At 37.7% G+C, this 22,796-nt stretch overlaps 1 protein-coding gene and 1 pseudogene across 2 annotated transcripts in view; one reads left to right on the top strand and one right to left on the bottom strand.

The window, feature by feature from the left end:
- The window catches only part of PPP2R2A (protein phosphatase 2 regulatory subunit Balpha), an 80,930-nt gene that overhangs the window by 23,694 nt on the left and 34,440 nt on the right, over positions 1 to 22,796 (bottom strand). The window contains exon 3 of one of the 2 annotated variants that reach the window (XM_065946425.1): positions 8,220 to 8,314. In XM_065946425.1, coding sequence (XP_065802497.1) covers positions 8,220 to 8,314 — 95 coding nt within the window. Of the gene's footprint in view, positions 1 to 8,219; positions 8,318 to 22,796 lie in introns of both variants that reach the window. The other variant, XM_065946424.1, reaches the window with a different exon arrangement.
- On the top strand, positions 18,131 to 18,635 carry LOC136176693 (small ribosomal subunit protein uS17-like; annotated as a pseudogene).

Here is a 22,796-nt window from a genome sequence, read left to right as displayed (position 1 = left end):
TTGTCTACAGCAGTCAACTTCACAGAAACAGGAGGCAGAATGGTGACCGTCAGGGACTGGAGGGAGGTGGACGGCAGGAAGCCGCCGGTCAGCGGCACAGAGCCCAGTCACTGGGGGTCTGCTGCACAGTCGCGTGCATGTGGTTGGCGAGACTGCTGCACACTTGGGAACTGCTGGGAGTCGAATGCTACACTTTGCCACAGATAAACACAGTCCAGTACACAAAAACAAAGTGAAAATTACAACAACACATTCAAACACTTATCTGTGAGGTGAGAGGTGAATGGCAGCACATCATGCAAATAAAAATTGATGTGCGCACTACTGCACACCTATGCGCATGCTTACTTAAGGGCCTGACTATGATCTCTAGTGGTAGTGTCATGAATTCAATACGCCCCTGAGATTCAACGAAACCAAAATAGAAAACAGCAGTAAAATCCAATGGTTTTAGAGCCAAACAAACATTTGGGATGAGAATTAGAACTTCATTTCTTACACAAAAATAAATTTCAGAGGGAAGAATCAAATGTTTAAAAGTAAATAAAAGAAGCTAAGAGAAAGTACAATAGTGAATTTCTATATAACTCTCAAGTGAAAAGGAGCTTCTAAGTATAAAGTGAAAGCAAAGAGCAAAGAAAAGTTGACTTTTGACAAGGTAAGAAGAAAAATATTTAAAAGTTTAAAAAAAAAAGCATACTAGGGAGAAAAGTGCATCATAAGACAAGATTACTACCTTTCATGTGTAAAAAATGTTACTATGTTTTCAAGTCCTTAAAAATAATTAGTAAAAATATTAACACTCTCCCCCCTTGAGACATGAAAAGGCCAACAGTTGGTAGCTTACCTAAAAAATGGTCAGCAAATATATAACTATTCATTGTTAGCACGCAAAATTAAAGAATAATGTTTTGCCTTTAAACAGATGAAGAATTTAAAAAATGATAATGATCACTGCTTTACTGATGAGAATATGGACAAAAATTATACACTACAGGGAGAAGTATAAATTTACACAGCTTTTCTGGAGAATAATCTGTCAATACTTATTGAAAGCCTTAAAAGATGTACTCAACAATTCCACTTTGAAGTATAACCGAATGAAAAACAATGTACGCAAAGCCGTGTTAACACAGGGGTTGTGGGTGCCAAGTCTCTGCACAGTGGGAAGTCCAGGCGTCACTTGTACTTGGTCCTCTAAATTGTGGATCCAACCACCCGTGGAGATGTGCAGGTTACAGTTAATACAGGTGACCGCTGAACAGTGCGGGACTGCTCTCACATGTGTGTTCTTAATAGTGAATGCAACTGCACTATGTATCAGGGGGCGCAGAGAGTGACCATAATTATACAGGGATTAACTCCATCCTGTTCAAAGGGTTAACTGTAATGCTTTAAAATGTTATAAAATCTAAAAAGGTTCAAGTGCTGATTCAGACTATATAACTATCCAGAATAATTTAGTTCTAAACCATGACACAGAATAAGAGCAAGGCACAGAGCAATTTTAATTACTGGGAATATTAAGAGGTAGACTGAAACTAGGAATCGAGAGGACAGACAGCTGAACAAGAGAGGTGCTTGGACAAGTTAATGGATATGAATGAGGGCTACAGCCCAGGTCTCTACACTCTCAAGGCTTCCAAACTCCAACTTTTCTGTCACTAAACTTGTACAGAGAAAACATCATTCCTTAATGGCTGTTATTAAAAAGCCTGAGGACCAACTCTTTTCTCATTACTATAAATGAAACTGATTTTCTTGATTCATACCACTTAGATTCATTACTTAGAGGAGTTAAGACTTGTTTTTCACTGTGGATATTCATCCCAATTTATATGGAATTAGCTTTTTTTTTTTTAACCCACTTGACTAGCTGTGCGATCTTAGAAAAGGCATTTAACTTAGGTCTCAATTCACTTATAAATTTGTAATAAATTGAGATGTAGTTAAGTAAGCATAACATCTCTGTTATTTTACTGTGAAGATTAATAAGATTTAGGGAGCTTGGCAGGGAGTGTGGCACATCAACTGTTGTTGCTAAACCCGAGTCAGAAAGGGGAATGCAATGGGCAGGGAATCGGGAGTAACAGCGAGGGTTCTAGAGTAAGAGTTCACTTCTTGGTTAACTGTACGACTTCTGACCAGTAATCTGTCTGAGCCTCTCCATTTCTTTATTGGTAAAAGCAGATTGCATTGCCAGGAGTTGCAAATCTAGGACCCACCTAACTACTCAACTCTTAAGAGAACGCTACCCTGTCACCCTAAAACAGCAGGTTCTGTTCCTTCACATTAATAAAAAATACACTAAGTCAAGCCCTTTGTATACATGATATTAAATTCTATTAAAACAATATCGTGTTTTAAAACAACTGAGTCTCATTCTAGTTTTTCCAAATAATTTAGAAAAGGGAATATAAACATATAAACAATACTATCCAACTTTTGAGATAAGCATGCTAAAGGTTTCTTCTAAATCGTGTTAAGTTTTGGGAACACTGTATGAAGAACAGAAAAGTGAGACAGAAATCCTAGTAAGTAGCCAGAAGTGGTAGAAAACAGAAAACAAAGGCTGCATAACAATCCAGAGAAATCAGTTAAGAACAACCTTTCTGTTCACCTTTCTCCTTAAGTCTCTTAAAAATGTTAACCCTCCCCCAACAGTTTAGCTTATATGTATCAAAAAGCCTCAGAGAAACCAGAAGAAGGTCTGAGCAATCCAAAGCCAACAGGAAACCAGTTACTTCAACAAGTGCTGACCACCTCCTATGAGCATCCCTAGAAATAAAAGATCCCTTAAAAAGTATGGAACACCAGTCTGACAGCTGCTTGGGCTCTCCCTCCACATTACCATCATCAGAAAGAATATTGCCCCATCCACTTTGATGTCAAAAGCTATTATTTAGGCTGTTACAAAAGCACTGTAGTTTTGCACCTGTTGAACTTTGCCGTTTTGATATTGGAATCAATTCAGTTCAGTCTCTCATGGTGTCAGACTTTTTGCAACCCCATGGACTACAGCATGGCAGGCTTCCCTGTCCATCATCAACTCCTGGAGTCTACCAAACTCACATCCATCAAGTTGGTGATGCCATCCTACCATCTCAGCCTCTGTAGTCCCCCCCTTCTTCTCCTGCCTTCAATCTTTCCCAGCATCAGGGTCTTTGCCAATGAGTCAGTTCTTCACATCTGGTGGCCAAACTACTGGAGCTTCAGCATCAGTCCTTCCAATGAACACTCATGACTGGCTTCCTTTAGGATTGACTGATTTGATCTCCTAGCAGTCCAAGGGACTCTCAAGAGTCTTCTCAACACCACAGTTCAAAAGCATCAATTCTTCGGCACTCAGCTTTCTTCATGGTTCAACACTCACAACCATACATGACTACTGGAAAAACCATAGGTTTACCTAGACGAACTGTCAGCAAAGTGACGTCTCTGCTTTTTAATATGGTGCTAGGTTTGTCATAGCTTTTCTTCCAAGGAGCAAGCATCTTTTAATTGCATGGCTGCAGTCACCATCTGCAATGCTTCTGGAGCCCCCAAAAATAAAGTCTGTCACTATTTCCATTGTTTCCCCATCCATTTGCCATGAAGTGATGAGACCAGATGCCATGGTTTTTTTTTAAATGTTGAGTTTTAAGCCAGCTTTTTCACTCTCCTGTTTCACTTTCATCACGAGGCTCTTTAGTTCTTCTTTGCTTTCTGCCATAAGTATGGTGTCATCTGAGGTTACTGAGATTTCTCCTGGCAATCTTGATTCCAGCTTGTGCTTCATCCAGCCCAGCATTTCGAATGCTGTATACTGCATATAAGTTAAATAAACAGGGTGACAATATACAGCCTTGATGTACCCCTTTTCTGATTTGGAACCAGTCCATTGTTCCGCATCCAGTTCTAATTGCTGCTTCTTGACCTGCATACAGATTTCTCAGGAGGCAGGTCAGATGGTCTGGTATTCCCATCTGTTTCAGAATTTTCCAGTTTGCTGTGATCTACACAGTCAAAGGCTTTGGTGTAATCAATAAAGCAGAATAGATGTTTTTCTGTAACTCTCTTGTTTTTTTCTATGATCCAATGGATGTTGGCAATGTGATCTCTGGTTCCTCTGCCTTTTCTAAATCCAGTGTGAATATCTAGAAGTTCTCGGTTCAAGTACTGTTGAAGCCTGACTTGGAGAATTTTGAGCATTACTTTGCTAGCGTGCAAGATGAGTGCAACTGTGTGGGAGCTTGAACATTCTATGGCATTGCCTTTCTCTGGGATACATCCGTAAATAAATGTGGTTATGTAATATACTATTTTAACGTGCATTTCTTGCTTTATGTTTTTCTCTGCTAATAACTTATTACTGTTTATTTTATATTTATTTTAGACTATGGAAATGATGTCAGACAAAAAGCAAATTCGAGCTATTTTTCTGAGTTCAAAATGGGTCATAAAGAAGTGGAGACAACTCGCAGCATCAACAACACATTGGCCTAGGAACTGCTAACGAATATACAGTGCAGGGGTGGTTCAAGAAGCTCTGCAAATGAGAAGAGAGCCTTGAACATGAAGAGAACAGTGGCTGGCCATGGGAAGTTGACAATAAGCAATTAATTCAAAGTCATTATCAAAGCTGATCCTCTTACAACTACATGAGAAGTTGTAGAAGAACTTCCTTAACATGGACCATTCTCTGGTCACTCAGTATTTGAAGCAAACTGAAAGGTGAAAAAGCTCGGTAAGTGGGTAACTTATGAGCTGACCAAGAATAGTTGTTGTGAAGTGTTGTCTTCTCTTATTCTACACAACAACAATGAACCATTTCTCAATCGGATTGTGACATGCAACAAAAAGGGGACTGTATACGAAGCACTGGCAGTGCTTGGACCAAGCAGAAGCTCCAAAGCACTTCCCAAAGCCAAACTTGCACCAAGAAAAGGTAATGGTCACTGGTGGTCTACTGTTGGTCTGATCCACTACAGCTTTCTGAATCCTGGTGAAATGATCACACCTGAGAAGAACGCTCAGCAAATCAATGAGACGCACCGAGAACTGCAACCCTTGCAGCTGGCACTGATCAACAGAAAGGGCCGATTCTTCTCCACAACACAGGCTTCAGAAGTGGAACAAACTGGGCTACAGAGTTTTGCCTCATCTGCCATATTCACCTGATCCCTTGCCAACCAACCAACCACTTCTTTAAGCAACTCGACAAGTTTTTGCAGGGAAACTGCTTCCACAACCAGCAGGAGGCAGAAAATGCTTTCTAAGAGTTCGTCAAATCCTGAAGTATGGACTTTTATACAACAGGAATAAACATACTTATTTGGCAAAATGTAGTGGTTCCTGTTTTGGTTAGTGAATATGTGTATGACCCTAGTTATGATTTAAAATTGTTTGAAACCACAGTTACTTTTGTACCAACCTAGTACACACAAGCTGTGAAAATCAGCAAGATGGGTGCCTTATTTCAGGACACACTACACAGAACACTGGGTCAAACTCGAAAGTCTGGACTCTGTGTGATGCCTCCTGGAAACTTGATCTACCCTGTGCCACAATTTCCCTGCATGCCCTGCTTATATCTCAGAGACTCTGTCAAACAGAAAATCATTCAAACATGTTAGTTTAAAACACACACACACACACACACACACACACTCACAAAAACAGGAGAACATGCTACTGAATCACCAGGCTGAAATACACTTGAACCAAATGAAAATCTTGTGAATGAGCACCCGGTGTCTTTGCCTGGGGAATAGATGGACAGGCAGCAAAGTGTGCCCGACAAGATGACAGGAAGGGGACCTGCCACACCTTGAGAGTGAAGTGAGACAGAAAGGCAGGATGAAGCTGTCAAACTCTGATGTGCAAGGTCCACTGCTACCATAGCAAAAAGAGTGAGTGGAAACATTTACGTCTCCAGTCCAGTGAATTTTAGCAAGGAACCCTGCCACTGTAGACATGATAGTTCAAACATCACTGCATTTTGCAAACAGAACTAGCAGGTTCTAAAACCACTCACTTGTTAAGTGCCAGCATATCCTGGAATGTATGTATAATAGCTGTGGTAGTTAGAAGAAGCTACTGAAATTTAGGGATTCGAGTTCTAATCCCAGGCCTTTGCTATTAAACTCAGCAATATAACTTTATATAAAATTGTGCTGAGATTTATCTAAACATTAGAAAAAGACTATCTCTAAGTTCGCTTCCAATTTTCAAACTCTTAACACTATTTTACAGACATTTAGCTAAGAACTCATAAAATCTAACACTAAATATGTTAGCTACTGACTGATATAAGGCACATACATGTATAATTAACATAGGTACTGAATGTCCTGAAGACAGCATAATATTAGAAGCTCCAGAATAAGGGCTTAAAAATGTGGAAAATATATTGGGTAAAAGGCATCAAATTAACATTAACAACATTAAGTTTCAAGAAGAAGAATAATTATCATCTTTATTATTTATCACTAAAAATTACACTGAAATTTACACTAAGTAATTCTCAAAAGACATACTGTTAATCTGAGGTTCTAGATAATGGATTTCTGTCTTCAACACTTCCATGCAGTTAAGAATGACAATTTATACTTTTAAATAACACAAAGTCCCCATTAAAAATGTAGGCTCAGAAACCCACAATGTAAAGCCCTTCAAGATGGAAATGCTCGGGAAGCAAACTTAAATTTACATGTTTTTCTCCAAACACCTTTTGTTTTTAAAACAAAAAAATACAGAATGCCATTAATTTTCAGTAAAAAACAAAACCAAACCACAGAAGGGCAGAGACTGTCTACAGGAACTCCAACTCTGACTTCTAAAGCACGTTAACACTCACATTTTGGTGACTTAGTAAAAGGCGCAGGAGTGCACCGGGGGGACATGCTGGAGCTCTGGGCTCTGGTTGTGAGTCTGGGTAATCAAGGGATCTCTTATCAATCTGCTTTCTCATTTGGAGATAAAGGTAAACTATAATGATTTGTAAGGCTCTATTTCGACTCCAACTTTTCCTAGATTGTTATGGTCAAGTTCTTAGCTGCTTGAAAACATGAACAGAAAACTGATTTTGCCCCCACTTCCCACAAAAACATCCTTTGTCAAGAAAACCTTGAGTCTTATTTTCATATTTCCTTCCAACCAATAAGAAAAATAATAAAAGGAGACATATTTAGTGCTTGTGCATCTTCTAATCAGACACTATTAATCATTTCTTTTAAAATTAAATTACCTACCTCACTGGGTGTTGTGAGGATTAATTCATTAGTGTTTGTAAAGCACTTTGAGATCCTCAGGTCAAAGGCGCTATAGAAGTGCAAAGTAGTAGTATTATTACTAGATTCTTGCTTATTTAAGGAATTTCACAATCCTTTAAAAGCTAACTCTGTGTTATGATTTAGACATCTGTTCATAAAGCCCTGCATTTTATCCACATTACTTTTAACTCTTTTTGAAGATAGTATAGAGACAGGGACAGAATGTTTGGAAGCAAATGATAAATTAACTTTGATCTACAAATGGAGGGGGAGACTAAGGGAAAATCTAGTGTGACAAATTTTGTTTAGTATAAAATTTTAGTGAGAAATCTAGTCAATCAGGTTTAGAAGTGTGCCTATGTTATACACAAAACCAAACCAACCCTACTTTAATCACAGATTCTGCAATGAGAAATCCCTTTCTTCAAAGAGAAAGGAAAAACAATTTTCAAATCCACTTTAAAGAGGGGTAACTAACTTGTAAATTACATACATTACATGTGTACACATGCAACTATCATTTAAAACCTTTATACTTAAATTGCAGTAACTGTATTAGTATAAACTGATATCAAAATAGTTGAGCAGCTTTTTCCTTTAAACCAGGCTCCCACCCCTAATTACACAAGGAAAATTATACACTGAGAAGAGGTCAAAACAATTTTACTTTATGGAATTTTAGGAGAAAAAAAATGAGGGCCAAGGCTATAAAACCAGTTAAAATCTTGTATAACACACTTCTCACTCCTTTCTCTAACCAAATCCTCTCACAATTAAAACAACACACACATGGACACAGACACACAAAGCTAAAAGAACTAGAGCTATTTATACATTCAATATTCTGCTTGATATACAACAAATTTTTAAAGGAAAATTTGCCAACATCCTCTGATGAGATTCTCCAGCATAAGCTGCAGTCCCAAGAGCCAACTGAAATTTAGATATCAAACTTTAAACACTTACCTCCTGCTCCTGCTGAAAGATGACAACTCTACCACCTTTATCTCCGGTTGCTAGTAACTCTCCAGAATGATTAAATTCTACTGTAGAAATTATATCTGCTGTATAATTGAAACAAACAAAAAAGACATTAGTTCTTCTCTCCCAACTCACGACAGAGTTTCTTACTAAGAACTCAGCTATGTTTTCCTAACATATTCCAAGTCTATATATCAACCTGCCCTCAGAAATAAAGTAAATCTAAAGTTCTTTCATGAATATTTTGAGTCATGAATATTTGGTTCACTCCTCCCACAAAACTCTCCCCAAAGTAAACCAATGACACTATTTTTGTTTAAAATAGGCACATAACGAACAAAAAATATCAGTGCTTTAATAATAATTCACTAAATTCATGAATATAAAGAAATCAACAACACATGAAACATTCCATGATAGTACCATTAAACATTAATTATTGTGCTAATTTTTTCTTATATACTTCTGATAAGCTGATCTACGCAAACCCAAAGAAGGTCTATAAAATTAAGACAGATATAACTAAAATGGGGAAATTCTTTAAATGCAAAAATAATTTCAGATAGAATTTTAACAATCATAAATAAATAAATTCAAACTATGATCTCAAACAAGTATCTGTAAACAGAACACACTTATACCAGCAATGCTTTGTGCTATGCACCTTCAAAATGCACAGCTCTTCTTGTGGTTCCCACATACAGACACAGCAGGGGCTACTAGAATCAGTCATGTTACACACTCAAAGTCAGTGCTAACTTCACAGTCAAGTTCAAATAAAATTATCAGGTTTTTTCCCTTGCTTTTTGACACCAGTCAATTTCCTAAAGAAAAAAATCTAAGTTACAGAATTGGGCATTAAGATAAAGCAATCACACTACACAATTCCCCACTGTTACAAGTTCTTCACTACTAAGCATTATGCTAAATTAGGGAAGACCCCATCAAACGCATGTTACATAAAAAAGCAAACTCTTACTATGGGCGAAAGCTCATTTTCTTGCCAACATTAGCTCACTGTAAGAATTTTAAAAGTGACTTTATATAATAATGGAGAAAGAAATGGCAACCCACTCCAGGATTCTTGCCTGGAAAATCCCATGGATGGAGGATCCTGGTCGGCTACACTCCATGGGGTCTCAAAGAGTCGGACATGACTGAGTGACTTCACTTCACTTATATGATAAAGAACATTATATGCTTTAAATTTTAAAACTTACTGACCAACATAGCACATCAATAAACTGACCAGCACTGCATTTTATCATTTTCACTTCAGTGATTTTTCCGAGTTGAGTCAGATTCTGCAAAGCTTTCTTTGCTTCTTCCATTGTCTAGGTCCAACGCACTTTATCTTTCTGGAACTCTCTGAGAACTTACTGAAAGTTATACACACTCTCCCAAGGAACTGTACGCATTTAAGTACACACAAAAATTTGCATGTAATTTCTAAAGGTCTGGACAGCACCCCATCTCCAGCTTAAAACCTTTGGCCCAGACAACTCACCATGGTCGGTGCTATCAGGAGGAAGGAATAAATCTTGTGTTTACGCTACATGTATATGTAACACCAAGGTGTAAAACTGAATATACTGTACTATTCTATAAAGCCCAACATCAACCAGTACTTAGAAGTCATTCTACTAGGTGCTCTGTATTTACTTCTGTATTGAGTATAATAAGGAATTAAAAGCACACAGTCCTGTACATTATAGCACAGTTACAGAGAGGAAATAAGCAGGGCTAACTACTGGACAGAGCAAATAGCGGCATCTTACTTGTAGGTCAGATTCTAAAGTCAGGGAATAAGGGGGGAAAAAACTCCCACACGCAGTAAAAATTATCTTTAAATTCAAATCCCTCAGACAGGCACCACTTTGGAGATGCAAACTTTCTCCTGTTCTTTTAAGTCCAACTCAGCCAGTTTTCCCTACAGCATTCATACTTTGTATTGCCCATGAAATGAACTAGTTAATTTGGCTACAAAGTCATGCTATACCAAAAACTCCTGACCTCTGGACTCCAGTATATACTCCTGGCTTGGTAAAATGCTCACACTTCATACCAACTCCAGATTCATTCAATGGAGTAACAGGAAGTCATATAGGCTGAGGAACCCTAGAAACAACTGACCTAACAGCGAGAGGCTGACTGTCAGGAAACGACAAGAGCCAAAGATTTACACTATAAGTCAACCCACATTAAATCCTTGAGGGTGGGAAATACAGAGAGAAAGGCAAATAATTTTCTCATTTCAGCTATTTTTAAGGTACTATTGTTTTGTGACTATCTATCTTGCCAAAAGCCAATGAATAAACATAAAATTTCAGAAATAGCTAACTAAGACACTGATGCTTAGGTGAATAGTACAGTGGAATTTTATCTGGGGGAGAGGTACACAGATTCCTGGCTTCCTCACTGATTTTTTTTAACTGCATATTTCAGACAGGTAAGTTATTTTCATGACTTGTGTGGTGAAATTAAATAGGCACATGCCCAGGTGTTCCTTCCTCCTTCCCATCAAATGAAGCAGAAATGACGCCGTGACTCCTGCAGGCTCGGCCGTCCACACGTGAAGTGAGACAGCCACGGTGCACATAAGCTCCTATTAAACCTCCAAGTGTATGAATGCTTTCAAAGTTGTTCTCAGTTGTAAAACGCCTAGATCTTACAAGGTCTTCTTGGGAATATGACATATAAAAAGGATGAATAACAGGGAGAATAAAATCAAATTCTGCTTTATAGTCCAAGAGAAATTTATCCAGGAATCCATAAAGGAGTACTCTATGAAAGTGAGCTTTGAGCTGTATGTGCCTCTGCAGCACACTAGTATGCCAGGAAGGGGCTATGGGTTTGCAACCACCCAAACCTGAGACCTCCAGCCTGGAGCCCGCACTTGACCTCAGAGTGCCATACAAACATCTTTGCTCTGAAGTATGCCACGATGTGGGAAAGATAAGGAAGCATGGCTCTAAAAATAGTGCTCCCATACTGTGAGTAGCGATACCCAGATGAGACTGGTCAAATACTGCTATCTTGTGTTTTTGAAAATAACAATAACCATACTCCTAGAAAATATTCTTCATTGCTCTGATTTCTATACCATTAAAAAAAAAATTACACAGTAGATGACTGCAGGAATAGCACTGTTCAGCAGAAATCTGTTACCATAGAGAGGTCCTATATCTGCGCTGCTCAATAAGCCACATGTGGCTCCTGAATTTTTAAGTTTAGCCATATATGGCTAGGGGCTACTGTACTGGAGAGTTTAGGTCTAAAACATTACAGAGTGGACACTGACTTTTAAAAGACAAGAATGCTGAAGCTAAGAGAATTCTGAAACTTTAAACAGGTAAAATAAAACTACTGTGTACGCACACACCCAGACTGTTACCTCAAGGAGCAGGCTGAAAATATGAATGTACTTCATGAAAATTCGGATTCCTGGATACTATTTTTAAAACAAAGTATTAATGAAAGCCTTGGAAACTGTGAACACTTTACTCTTGAGATTAAAATAACTATCACATACTTTATTATTTTTTTTAATCACATACTTTTTTTTCCTTTCCCCCCCACCTCGCACACCCGGCCCCCTTCCCAGGACCCCGTCCACTAATCACATACTTTAAAAAGGCAAAGACACTAACCTCACTGTTAAGAGTCACGTTACTGCAACTCGAGGCAGGGTCCAGTATAACATATCAACTATGTCTGTTCTCATAAAGGATTCATAAGAATCCTTCCTATGACCAGTACAAATGCTTTTTCACAACGAAAAAAAAGTGCCTGTTTAATATCATATAAAAGAACACTCAAATACAGTTAATAAAAAGGAAGGACTCTGGATGAGAACATCAGTCAAGGATTCTCTACTGTGCATTATATTAAGTCAACACACAGCCATTCTATGCACTTTAAAGACAGGGACAGAAAGGCACAATCTGACTGCTGGTAAGAAAACTTAACCACAGTGTTTTCGACCTTTGATGTGAAATTCTACATAGTATTAATAAAAACCAGGAAGTTTACAATGTGTTATATAAAATGGAATTCAATTTCTTCCAACCTTTTTTTTCCTAAACCATCAGCATCCAGGCTTCATCCTAAGAAGATGCTATGACTGCTTTCTTTTGGGGGCAAGAATGGTTAACTGGTGGTGGGGGGACGACAACAACGCAACTTCTGGTCTGTCTTTATTTCATTAGGCACACCACACCATTTCCTTGTTACTCACCTTCTCTATTTCTTATGTACTCTAATCAGTGGAAAAGGACACAGACAGCCAATGGTTAAAAAATACAACACACTCAATATAAAAATCTCATGATGGAAAATTAATAGACAATATATATGCATAAATGGTAGCAATTAACAATAATTACTATATATTAAGTGATCAAATTATTATTAGCTCTGACATTCTCTAAATACATCAACTCCTGCACTGTAAGACACTATGGGTTACTCAGTGATTTTATAATTCCACTTGAGGACTATAGTTCAAACAAATTATCTGAAGAAACCAATTAAAATTAGCACCAACATGGTTATATGTGAATTATCTATACACAGGCATACTTCATTTACTGCACTTCCCTTTACTGTGCTTCATAGATACTGTGCTTTTAACAAATTGGAGGCAACCCTGTGTAGACAAAGTCTATCAAAGCTATTTTTCCAACAGCATTTACTCTCTTAATATCCCTGTGTCACATTTTGGCAATTTCAATATGCCAAACTTTTTCATTATTATGCTTTTAACAGTGATCTGTGATCAGTGGTCGTAAATAGTACTATTGCAAAAAGACTACAATTCGCTGAAGACTCAGATAGTAGTCAGCCTTTTTTTTTAGCAATAAAGTATTTTTCCAACTACGATATGTACATTTTTGGGGACGTTAACTCTATCTCACACTTCAGAGACTACAGCACATTGTAAACAACTTTTATGTGCGCTGGGAAACAGAAAAATTCACGTGACTGTTTACTGCAGTCATCTAGAGCCACACCCTGAATATCTGAGATGTGTCTATAATGAAATAAATGTATGTTAAACATCCAATAATGAGGAGATATAAAAGCAATCTTAGTACCTAGGTTGGAAAATTATGGCCTGCCAGCTATTTTTGTAAAGAACCTCTTATTGGAACCCAGCCATGCCCATTTGTTTACATATTGTCTTTGGCTGCTTTCAACTGACAACAGCAGGGCTGAATAGTTGGAGACAGACTAAAAATATTTACTATCTGGTCCTTTACAGAAGATGCTTGTCAACCACTACTCAAGTATATTAATACAAATGAATGCTGCGCTAAGTCGCTTCAGTCGTGTCTAACTCTTTGTGACCCCATGAACTGTAGCCTACTAGGCTCCACTGTCCTTTGGATTCTCCAAGCAAGAATAAATGAATATTAACATTAAAAGCACAAGTATGATTTATGTGGAGACAGAGACCCGATAAACTAATGTCAAAGCACACACTATCTACAGAAAGATTCAACTATAATATGCCAAGCAGTGTACTAAATGAGCATTTATATATATATTCCCATTTAATCCTTATAATGCCACTGTGATAGAGACACCACTTTCAATTAACAGGAGAGTGTACAAAAGCACTGAGACATTAAGTAACTTGCCTTTCACACCTCTGTCAAGTGTCAAAGCCAGGAGTCAAATTTAGCAGGTGTGAACAATCCTATGTATAAGGAGGCAGCACAAAATTCTAGAAGTCACTGGATGATGAAGAAATAAATAAGTGTTCAGTTTACTGCTTTTTCACTGCCAAAATGCCTGTGTTCAATAAAACATTTAAGGTCAAACTACATCGACTTTACACTATTTACTAATGATCTCATTACAATCACTGGTCTGGCCCTACAATAAAACTAAGCATTCTTCCAACACCTGCTCCACTCCAGGGGCTGGGTGATCCAGAGTCTAAACTGTACCCTTTAAAGAGGTTTATAAGCAACATATTATTAAAACAGATAAACAAACAGCTAACCAAGAAAAGACTTAGTAAATGTTTAAAAGAACCAAAGAAGGAATATTGTAAGCATTATAAAATGAATTCTAAGACATGAAGACTGAGTAAATATATAAAGAAGCTCCCTTTATTTTAAAAATAAACGGGGAGGAAATCAACTGGAAGAAACTGCTCACACATATGTTTAACCTTCTGGATTATACAGTCCCCAAAGTTTCACTTGAAACAGTTAACATAGCATCCATTGAATGCTGACACACCTGATTCTGTTATTTTTGTCAATACGCTTACTATTTTTTAATTTTTGCTAACTTGGAATTTTTATTGTTCAATATATATATAAATGAAACAGGAATGTGCAGTATTCTTTCAATAAAACTGTCAGGTCAGAAACATTTTACTTAACCCTAAATTCAACTTTATCTTTCTTCCACCCAGAAAACAATGCAAACTGTAACTTATCTCTCAAATTCACCTGCTCACAAAACTTTACTTCACTCTCCCTGTGCTGTCACTGAGACATCAGTAGTATAAGCCACCTATAAAAGCAGCTCAATATTTATACACTGCTTGCAGGGCACTATGCTCAATACTCTCAATACGGCTAGTCTTTAAAGCTAAGCAACAGAGAAGAAAATTTAAAAGGTTAATACTCATAAAATAATATAAACATTGCTACAGTAAATAGTTCTAAAAATTCAGGCACATTTGCCTTATTCATCACGGGACAGCATAAATCTCAAGACAAGAGGTTCGAAATATTCATACAGAAAAACACGAGGTTCACAAAAATTCTAGGAATAACCAGTGCTTCATAAAATTCTACATTCTGAATATTATCTCAAAAGGGATTACTCTGGGGAGAAAGTGAGTGTCAGCGAAGACAGGCTGCCAGCATGGCCTTCTAGGTATCAAATGAAACTTTCAGGTCTGAAAGAAAACAAGTTTTTTAGCAAGTTGGCTATGCTGAATCTTACCTTTCTGCAAATAGTACTTAATTACCCTTAAAACTCTACCAAGGTAATCAGTCTTCTTTCCTTTTTGTTATATTTCTGTAAAAACAAAGAACATTAAAGCTAACTGCATAAACTGTCTCCAAAAAGTACCCAATGAAAACATGAAGTAACTTTTAGCACTTCAAAAAGGTTGAAGTGAAAGAGAAAAATAAAAATTAAAAGTCTGTAATTGGTCTTCTGCTTCTAGCCATGGGGAAGCAAGACAATCTGCATTCAGCCTCTAGCTGGGAATGACTAGAAAATTAACAGAAAGTTCAAGGGATCTACAGAAATCACTTAGAATCTTTAAAGAGTTTAATACTGATTTGAGGATAGGAGGGCATGGCAACCCACTCCAGTATTCTTGCCTAGAGAATCCCTTGGACAGAGGAGCTTGGCAAGCTGCAGTCCATGGGGCCACAAAGAGTTGGACATGACTGAAGCGACCAAGCATGCATGCATGCACACACGTAACTGGTATAACACTCCACAAGGCCTACAAAAGAACTATCCGGAAGCTTACAAGGTCTCAAAATAAACAGAGATCCCACTCAACCAGAGGAGGCTGGTTGACAATGGTTTAATCGATGATTTGTGTCTGACTCCTGCGACACCATGGACTGCAGTCCCCCAGAATCCTTTGTCCATGGGATTTTCCAGGCAAGAATACTGGTGTGGATTGTCAAATCCTTCTCCAAGTGATCTTCCTGACCCAAGGATCAAACCCAGGTCTCTTGCATTGCATGCAGTTTCTTTACCAACTGAGCCACCAGCCAGAGTAGAGAAATGTAATTAACAAGGCATCAGGTGGAGTCCTCAGAAGAGTATCACCTCAGAGATCAAGTCAGTGCCAAACTGAATTCATCCTGACAAAGCTTCACATTGAAGAATTGATCTCAAGTAACTTAATTATGTGCAAGAACAAAACCCAAAACTCAACAATGCAAATTCACAACTGTCTGGGGTCTAAAATCATCAGGAACATAAGAAAGCAGGAAAATGTAAGCCATAACCAGAAGAAAAATAGAAAGAGAACCAGAAATGCCAAAAATGACGGAGGAATCATTTCTGGAAGACAAGGACCTTAAAATAGCTGTCATAAATACACTCCATATGCTTAAGACAAAGGAACATGTTAAAATGAAAAGTATACTATCTGAAATGAAAGATACATTGAATGTGATTAACAGATTAGATGCTGCAACAGAAAAGATCAAGAACTAGAAGGTCTCATAACAGAGTCAAAACAAAATGATACAGAGGGGAAAAAAAGAACAAAGACTTGCCTTGCAGGAGACGATCTAGTGTTCCAACATAGGTATCACTGCAGTCCCAGGGGAAAAGTTGGGGAATATTTGAAAAAAATGACCACCATGGAAGTGCTCCAGCATGATGACATTACATGCAGAATAATCAAACCAAGGTATACACGCATACTTACAAAGGTACACAGTAGTGGCAACTCAATCAATTTCATTAGTCTTGTTTTTAGGATATAACTGCAAAATCATGAAGAATTCCAACATTTCAAAGCATAATATTTCCCTAATTTACAAAATAAACTTTAGTATGTAAACACATGCAAAAAACAAAAATAGAGTCAGGCTTTTAGGCTTAGAAAATAGTTTTTTTCAACACCACAAACATGGCAAAATATTCTAAATAATGCAGACTATGGGATAACTTCTTCTAGTTCAAGACTGTCCTGAAAACTGCAGAATAGCTAGTACAATCAAGCCTATGCCTAGTAAATGCCAATAATGCCTTCACTCATTGGTAAAATTAGATAAAAAAAAGAACTCAATAGGACAAGAGTTTATATTATGTTTATATTTATTTGATAAAAGGTATGGTGAAGATGTAGCAGTCATAAATCTTATGCCCAAAGATGGTTACTTTATATATTTCAGGGTTACCAGGAGTAGAAGAGTTGACTGACAGATTTTTCCATGCCTGACAGATTAAAAATAGGTGGGGCAGGAGGCAGGGAAGGGGGGAAAAGCAGGGACAGACACATGAAAAATGTAACTGATACACACACAGAACTTTACACCAATACAAAAAAAGTTATTTCTTCAAAAGAGCTTTTTTTTTTTAAATCTGAAAAACTCACGTTTACTGAGAGAGTCCCTTAAGGAATTCTAAAAACCACACCGTCTAAGCACAATAAAATTAGCTAATGATAAGTAACTACTGGTTCTAATCAACTACTTAGTAACCTTAAAACTCTAAGGACAGGGACAAAAATTAGTACTGCAATAAAAATATTTTTGAAGATTTACAGGAACATAAGTATATACATATCTAAGATAGTATTGTTCTTCTTTTTAAAAAAAGATACAAGAATCACTATAAAACTAACTTAAAAACTGAAATAAAAAACCTGAAATCCCACCACAAGGAGTAACCACCATAGGTAATAAATGAACAATCTTTTGGCAAACTCATGCAAAGTGCAAAAAATGTAATCAGATGTATTCATATATGCTATGATTTCTGAAGATCAATTTCAGTAATGAAATTACAATTAAAATTAACTTAACCTTTTTTCTGATCACACAAATAACTACTACTGTGTAAAATAACTACTTTGTTTAAAAAAAAAAGAAAAAGAAAAAAAAGATAACCATTCACTCTTAACCCCACTTCTGAGAGAATTTCAGTCCGGTATACCCTTCCAAAGTTTGTTCACATGTACTTCCCGCGCTTAGTACCAAAAAAAAAAAAAAAATCTATTGTACTGAGAAAGAATGTTATCTATAACATATATATTTAAAAAGTTACAAATCATGCTTGATCCTGTTGGTGTACCATAAATCCATCAGAGCATTATGGAATTGGTGACCAGAGCTTAGCTAGGGAGACCAGGTACAGATACATTTTCTCATTCACATAACAGTAACAGAAACGAATGGCCTTTTTTCAGGCAGCCGGGAAGATGGCGGACATTCAGACAGAACGTGCATACCAAAAGCAACCGACCATCTTTCAAAATAAGAAGAGGGTCCTGCTTGGAAAAACTGGCAAAGAAAAGCTCCCTCGATACTACAAGAACATTGGTCTGGGCTTTAAGACTCCAAAGGAGGCCATCGAGGGCACCTACATTGACAAGAAATGCCCTTTTACTGGTAACGTCTTCATTTGAGGGCGGATCCTGTCTGGCGTGGTGACCAAAATGAAGATGCAGAGGACCATCGTCATCCGCCGAGACTACCCTCACTACATCCAAAAGTACAACCGCTTCGAGAAGCGCCACAAGAACATGTCCGTGCACCTCTCTCCCTGCTTCAGGGACGTCCAGATCGGCGACATCGCCACGGTGCGCGAGTGCCGGCCCCTGAGCAAGACCGTGCGCTTCAACGTCCTCAGGGTCACCAAGGCTGCCGCACCAAGAAGCAGTTCCAGAAGTTCTGAGACTGGACCTCTGCCCGCTGCCCCAAACACAATAAAGATATTTTCCCCATCAAAAAAAACAAAAACAAAAACAAAAACGAATGGACTAATCTCTACAAAGTAAAAAAAAAAAAAAAAGGTAGTGAGGTTAGCACTACACAGTATTCAAATGACTAAACTTTTATTTAAAAACTGACAATGGCTGGTGCTGGTATTGAGTAACTGCAACCCTCCCATATAGCTGGTAGGAATGCAACCCTCTTGGGGGGAAGAAAAAAGTTTTTGAGTACTGCCAAACACAATGCAACCCAGCAATCACTACGTATTTACTCAAGTCAAATGAAAACTACCATTCACACAAAAAATGTGAATGCAAATGCTTACAGCAACTTTATTTGTAATCACCAAAAACTGGACGCAACCCAAATGATTCTCAACTGGTGAATGAATAAACAATATGTGGCATATATCCGTACAATGAAGTACCAGTCCACAACGAAAAGGAACAAATTATAGATACAAGCAGTAACATGAATAAAATTCAAAACGCATCATGCTAACAAAAAGAAGCCAGATTCAAAAGGCTGCACACTATATAATTCCATTTATCTGACATTCTGGAAAAGGGACAACTAGAGGGATAGAGCGAGGGTAGCGGCCAACTTCAAGGGGGCATGGGACTCTCTGGAGTGACAGAACTGCTTTTTATGTTGACTATGGTAGTGACTATGTTTTCTAATCAAAAGTTGAAGAACTGTACATAAAAGGATATATTTCACAGGATGTAAATTATACCATAAGAAAACAACAAAATCCTGGAATCTCAGACACGCCATGTGTTTCTTCTGTTTTACTTACAGGTTACAAAATGCTTTCCTGCTCCAAAACCTTCAAGGTCCTCTAAGGATTACAACAAGATCTGTGAAGTACTGAGTGGCATTCCATCTTCTCCATAATATTAACCCTTCCCTTAAGCATACCAACCTACTTCCTAGGACCACAGCACTCACCACATTCTCCAGTGAAGCTCATGTTTACACCTCCCACTTATGTACTTAAGCCCAGCCTCACTACCTCTTCTTTACCCTGGATACACTGTCTACCTTGCCTGAAATACCTTCCTTCCTCTCCTAGTTCCTTCAGCCCTTCCCTATGTGCCCCATCAGGGAAAGTTTTTTAAAAAAAGCATTAATTCACATTAGAATTCTGGTGAGGTAGAGCTACACCGAATGATTACAATCTACAAGTGTAATAAAAGAAAAATGTTATTTTTATATAAATAAATAGAAGCCAAATGGACTAGGAAAAACACTTGTATTTTTAGAAACAGTTCTTACAATGCAGCAAAACAATTCACAGAAGAAGAATACTAGTAAAACATAAGGAAACAGCCACTCAAATTAAACTAAATACATTTTTTAATAAGACACCATTTTCTATCTCCTAGAGAGAAAATACAAATTGTTCATAAGCCTGTTATTTGCTCTATGTGCTCAGTCACTTTATACTTTTATCTACAATGCAGGTTACCTGCCTACATTGTAGACAAAAGTATAAATTATTACTGTAGAAAGCTATTCCATAATTTATATCAGAAGCCACAAAACATTCATTCCTTTGGAACTTGATCAGTTCCAGAAGTCATCCTACTGAAATAATGCCCCCCAAATTTTTTAATGTATAGTCACTATGCCTTTATAAATTATTTAAAAAGTTAAAGAATATATGAGAAACATCAAATGTTCTTACTCTGCCAATGTCCTTTCACATTTTGCTCTAATCCTCCTCCATATTCACTACAAGCTCTGGCTCTTCATTAACCATTACTAGGCAAGAGCAACCAGACACCTGGGGAAACAGTCTCAGCTCTGCTATTAAGTAATAATTTGACTATGAGTAAGTCATTTAATCTTTATGAATTTCAAATTTCTTGTTTGCAAAGAAATATGGATAGATGATCTCTTCAGAGAATGTCTTAGGGCATGTACACAACTCAGATACTTAAAATCAACATATTTAAGGGAGGAAGAAAACAGAATAATGGGTGGAGGAAAATAGCAAGCTTTTATTAGGATGCATGAACATCTAATATCTGAAATTAAAGACTGAAAGGACAACCCTTCTGCAAAAGCTGCATAGCTCTACCCAGGACCAGGATCTCTACTGAAGATCACACACTGACAAAAATGGATCCCAGACTTACTACTTCTTTATTTAATGTGGAACTAGTTAACAATAGTGATTTACTTCCAGTTAGTTCTAAGCTACTTGATGGTGAAATAGGAATGGAACCCAGACAATGAAGTTGCTCGGCTCAACGTGCAGGGAAGCACCAGAGATTCTCCTGTCATCTGTCATCACACAACTTCAGGAAATGGCATCTTCCTCACTTTTACACAAAGTCAGAGACTGCTCAATACATATACACAAAGCGGCAAAGTTCCCCATTTTTCCAATGTCACAGAACAAAAGCTGAATAACACAAGAGTTAATTGAGCTGGATCTTTTTGGCTTCTGGAAGTTTATTTTAGCATAGTTTCGGATCTACAGAAGACTTGCAAAGACAGTACAGAGTATTCCCACCTACTCTCAGGAGGCTTCTCCCACTGTTTATATCTTACATTACTATGCTACATGTGTCACAAACTAAGGAATTAATACTTGCATATGATTACCTAAAGTCCACACTTTGTTCAGATTTCATTTTATTTTTCCTAGTGTTCTTTTTCAGCTCCAGGATACTGCAATTAGCTTCCTATGGTCTGTGACAATTTATCAGACTTTTCTTGTTTCTGATGACCTTGACAGTTCTGAAGAGTACTAGTTAGGTACCCTGCAGCAAGTATCTCAAGTGAGATTGCAATGTGTTTTCCTGAAGGCCAGGCTGCAATTATGGGACTTACTGGCAGAAAGATCAGAGATGAGATACCATTTTAACACACCGTAGCAAGGGGATATCCTACCAGTATGACCTACTGATGATAACCTAGATCATCTGGCCAAGATATGGTTTGCAAAGTTTCTCCACCAGTCACTTCACCCTCTTAAGGTACTCCAGAAGGAAATCACTAAAGGGACTGAGTGTATATGCATTAACCAAGCTCCATCTATTTGAGGGGAAGTAGCTAAACTATCTAGAATTCGTCTGGGAAATTTGTCTCTTCCCCCTCATTTATTTAGCCAACCAATCATTTATCAGTAGGAATTTACAGGTATTAATGTCATACTTTGGGTTATAATCTAATAGTATGTAATTTATTGTGCTGCTCAAACTGTTCCAGATTTGGCCACTGAGAACTCTTTCAGGTTGGTTCCTGGGTCCCTTTGACATTTTCCTATTCTTCTGCTTTTTGAGAAATTTTGGAATATTCTTTTTAATGTAAACTTTCAGATAGTCTTAATATCACCACAAATTAGAAATGACTTCTAACTCTTTTATCCTATAGTTACATACTAAATTTTAAGAACTGAACTCTTAATTCTGAAGTATAAACATACTGAAAACAAAAGGAATAACTAAAAGAAAGATTAGCACCATAACTAACTCTCATCCTTGGAATAACTGACCATGAGTAAGGTTTCTATATGCCCCAGTGGCAGAGCAGTGAAGAATCCACCTGCCAATCCAGGAGACACGGATTCAATCCCTGGGTAGGGAAGATCCCCTAGAGGAGGGCATAGCAACCCACTCCAGTATTCTTGCCTGGGAAATCCCATGGACAGAGGAGTCCGGCAGGCTACAGTCCATGGGGTCACGAAAGAGTCAGACACGACTTAGTAACTAAACAACAACAAAGATTTATATCCTAGAACAGATTCTCATTTGGTCAGCTGAGGTTCTAGAAGTTAAGAAACTGTGTGTGTTAGCCAACAACCTGGATTTCTTAATTCTAAACTTCAGGTACTGTTTTTTTTTTCTTTTCAGATGTTGGGGAGACGGGGTTAACACATAGCAGCAAACTACTCTCTGTTACAGTCAGGGGCCTGCTGTCAAAACATTCTGGCACCGTAACGGCACAGAAGTGAATTCTCATTTTGATCCAGTTTCAACAATTAGAGCTCTCATTAAGAAGCATGTTATCTTGTTTGGAAACATGACCAATTTTTACAATCTTTTCTCCTCTATTCATTAAATACAACCTATATGGCAAACACTGGACTTCAGGATTGGCCCCACATAGC

The sequence above is a fragment of the Muntiacus reevesi genome, chromosome 10 (genome assembly GCF_963930625.1).
Source record: "Muntiacus reevesi chromosome 10, mMunRee1.1, whole genome shotgun sequence".
Taxonomy (NCBI): domain Eukaryota; kingdom Metazoa; phylum Chordata; class Mammalia; order Artiodactyla; family Cervidae; genus Muntiacus; species Muntiacus reevesi.
Note: the sequence above shows the minus strand (reverse complement) of the source record. Positions and strands in the feature narration are given on the sequence as shown.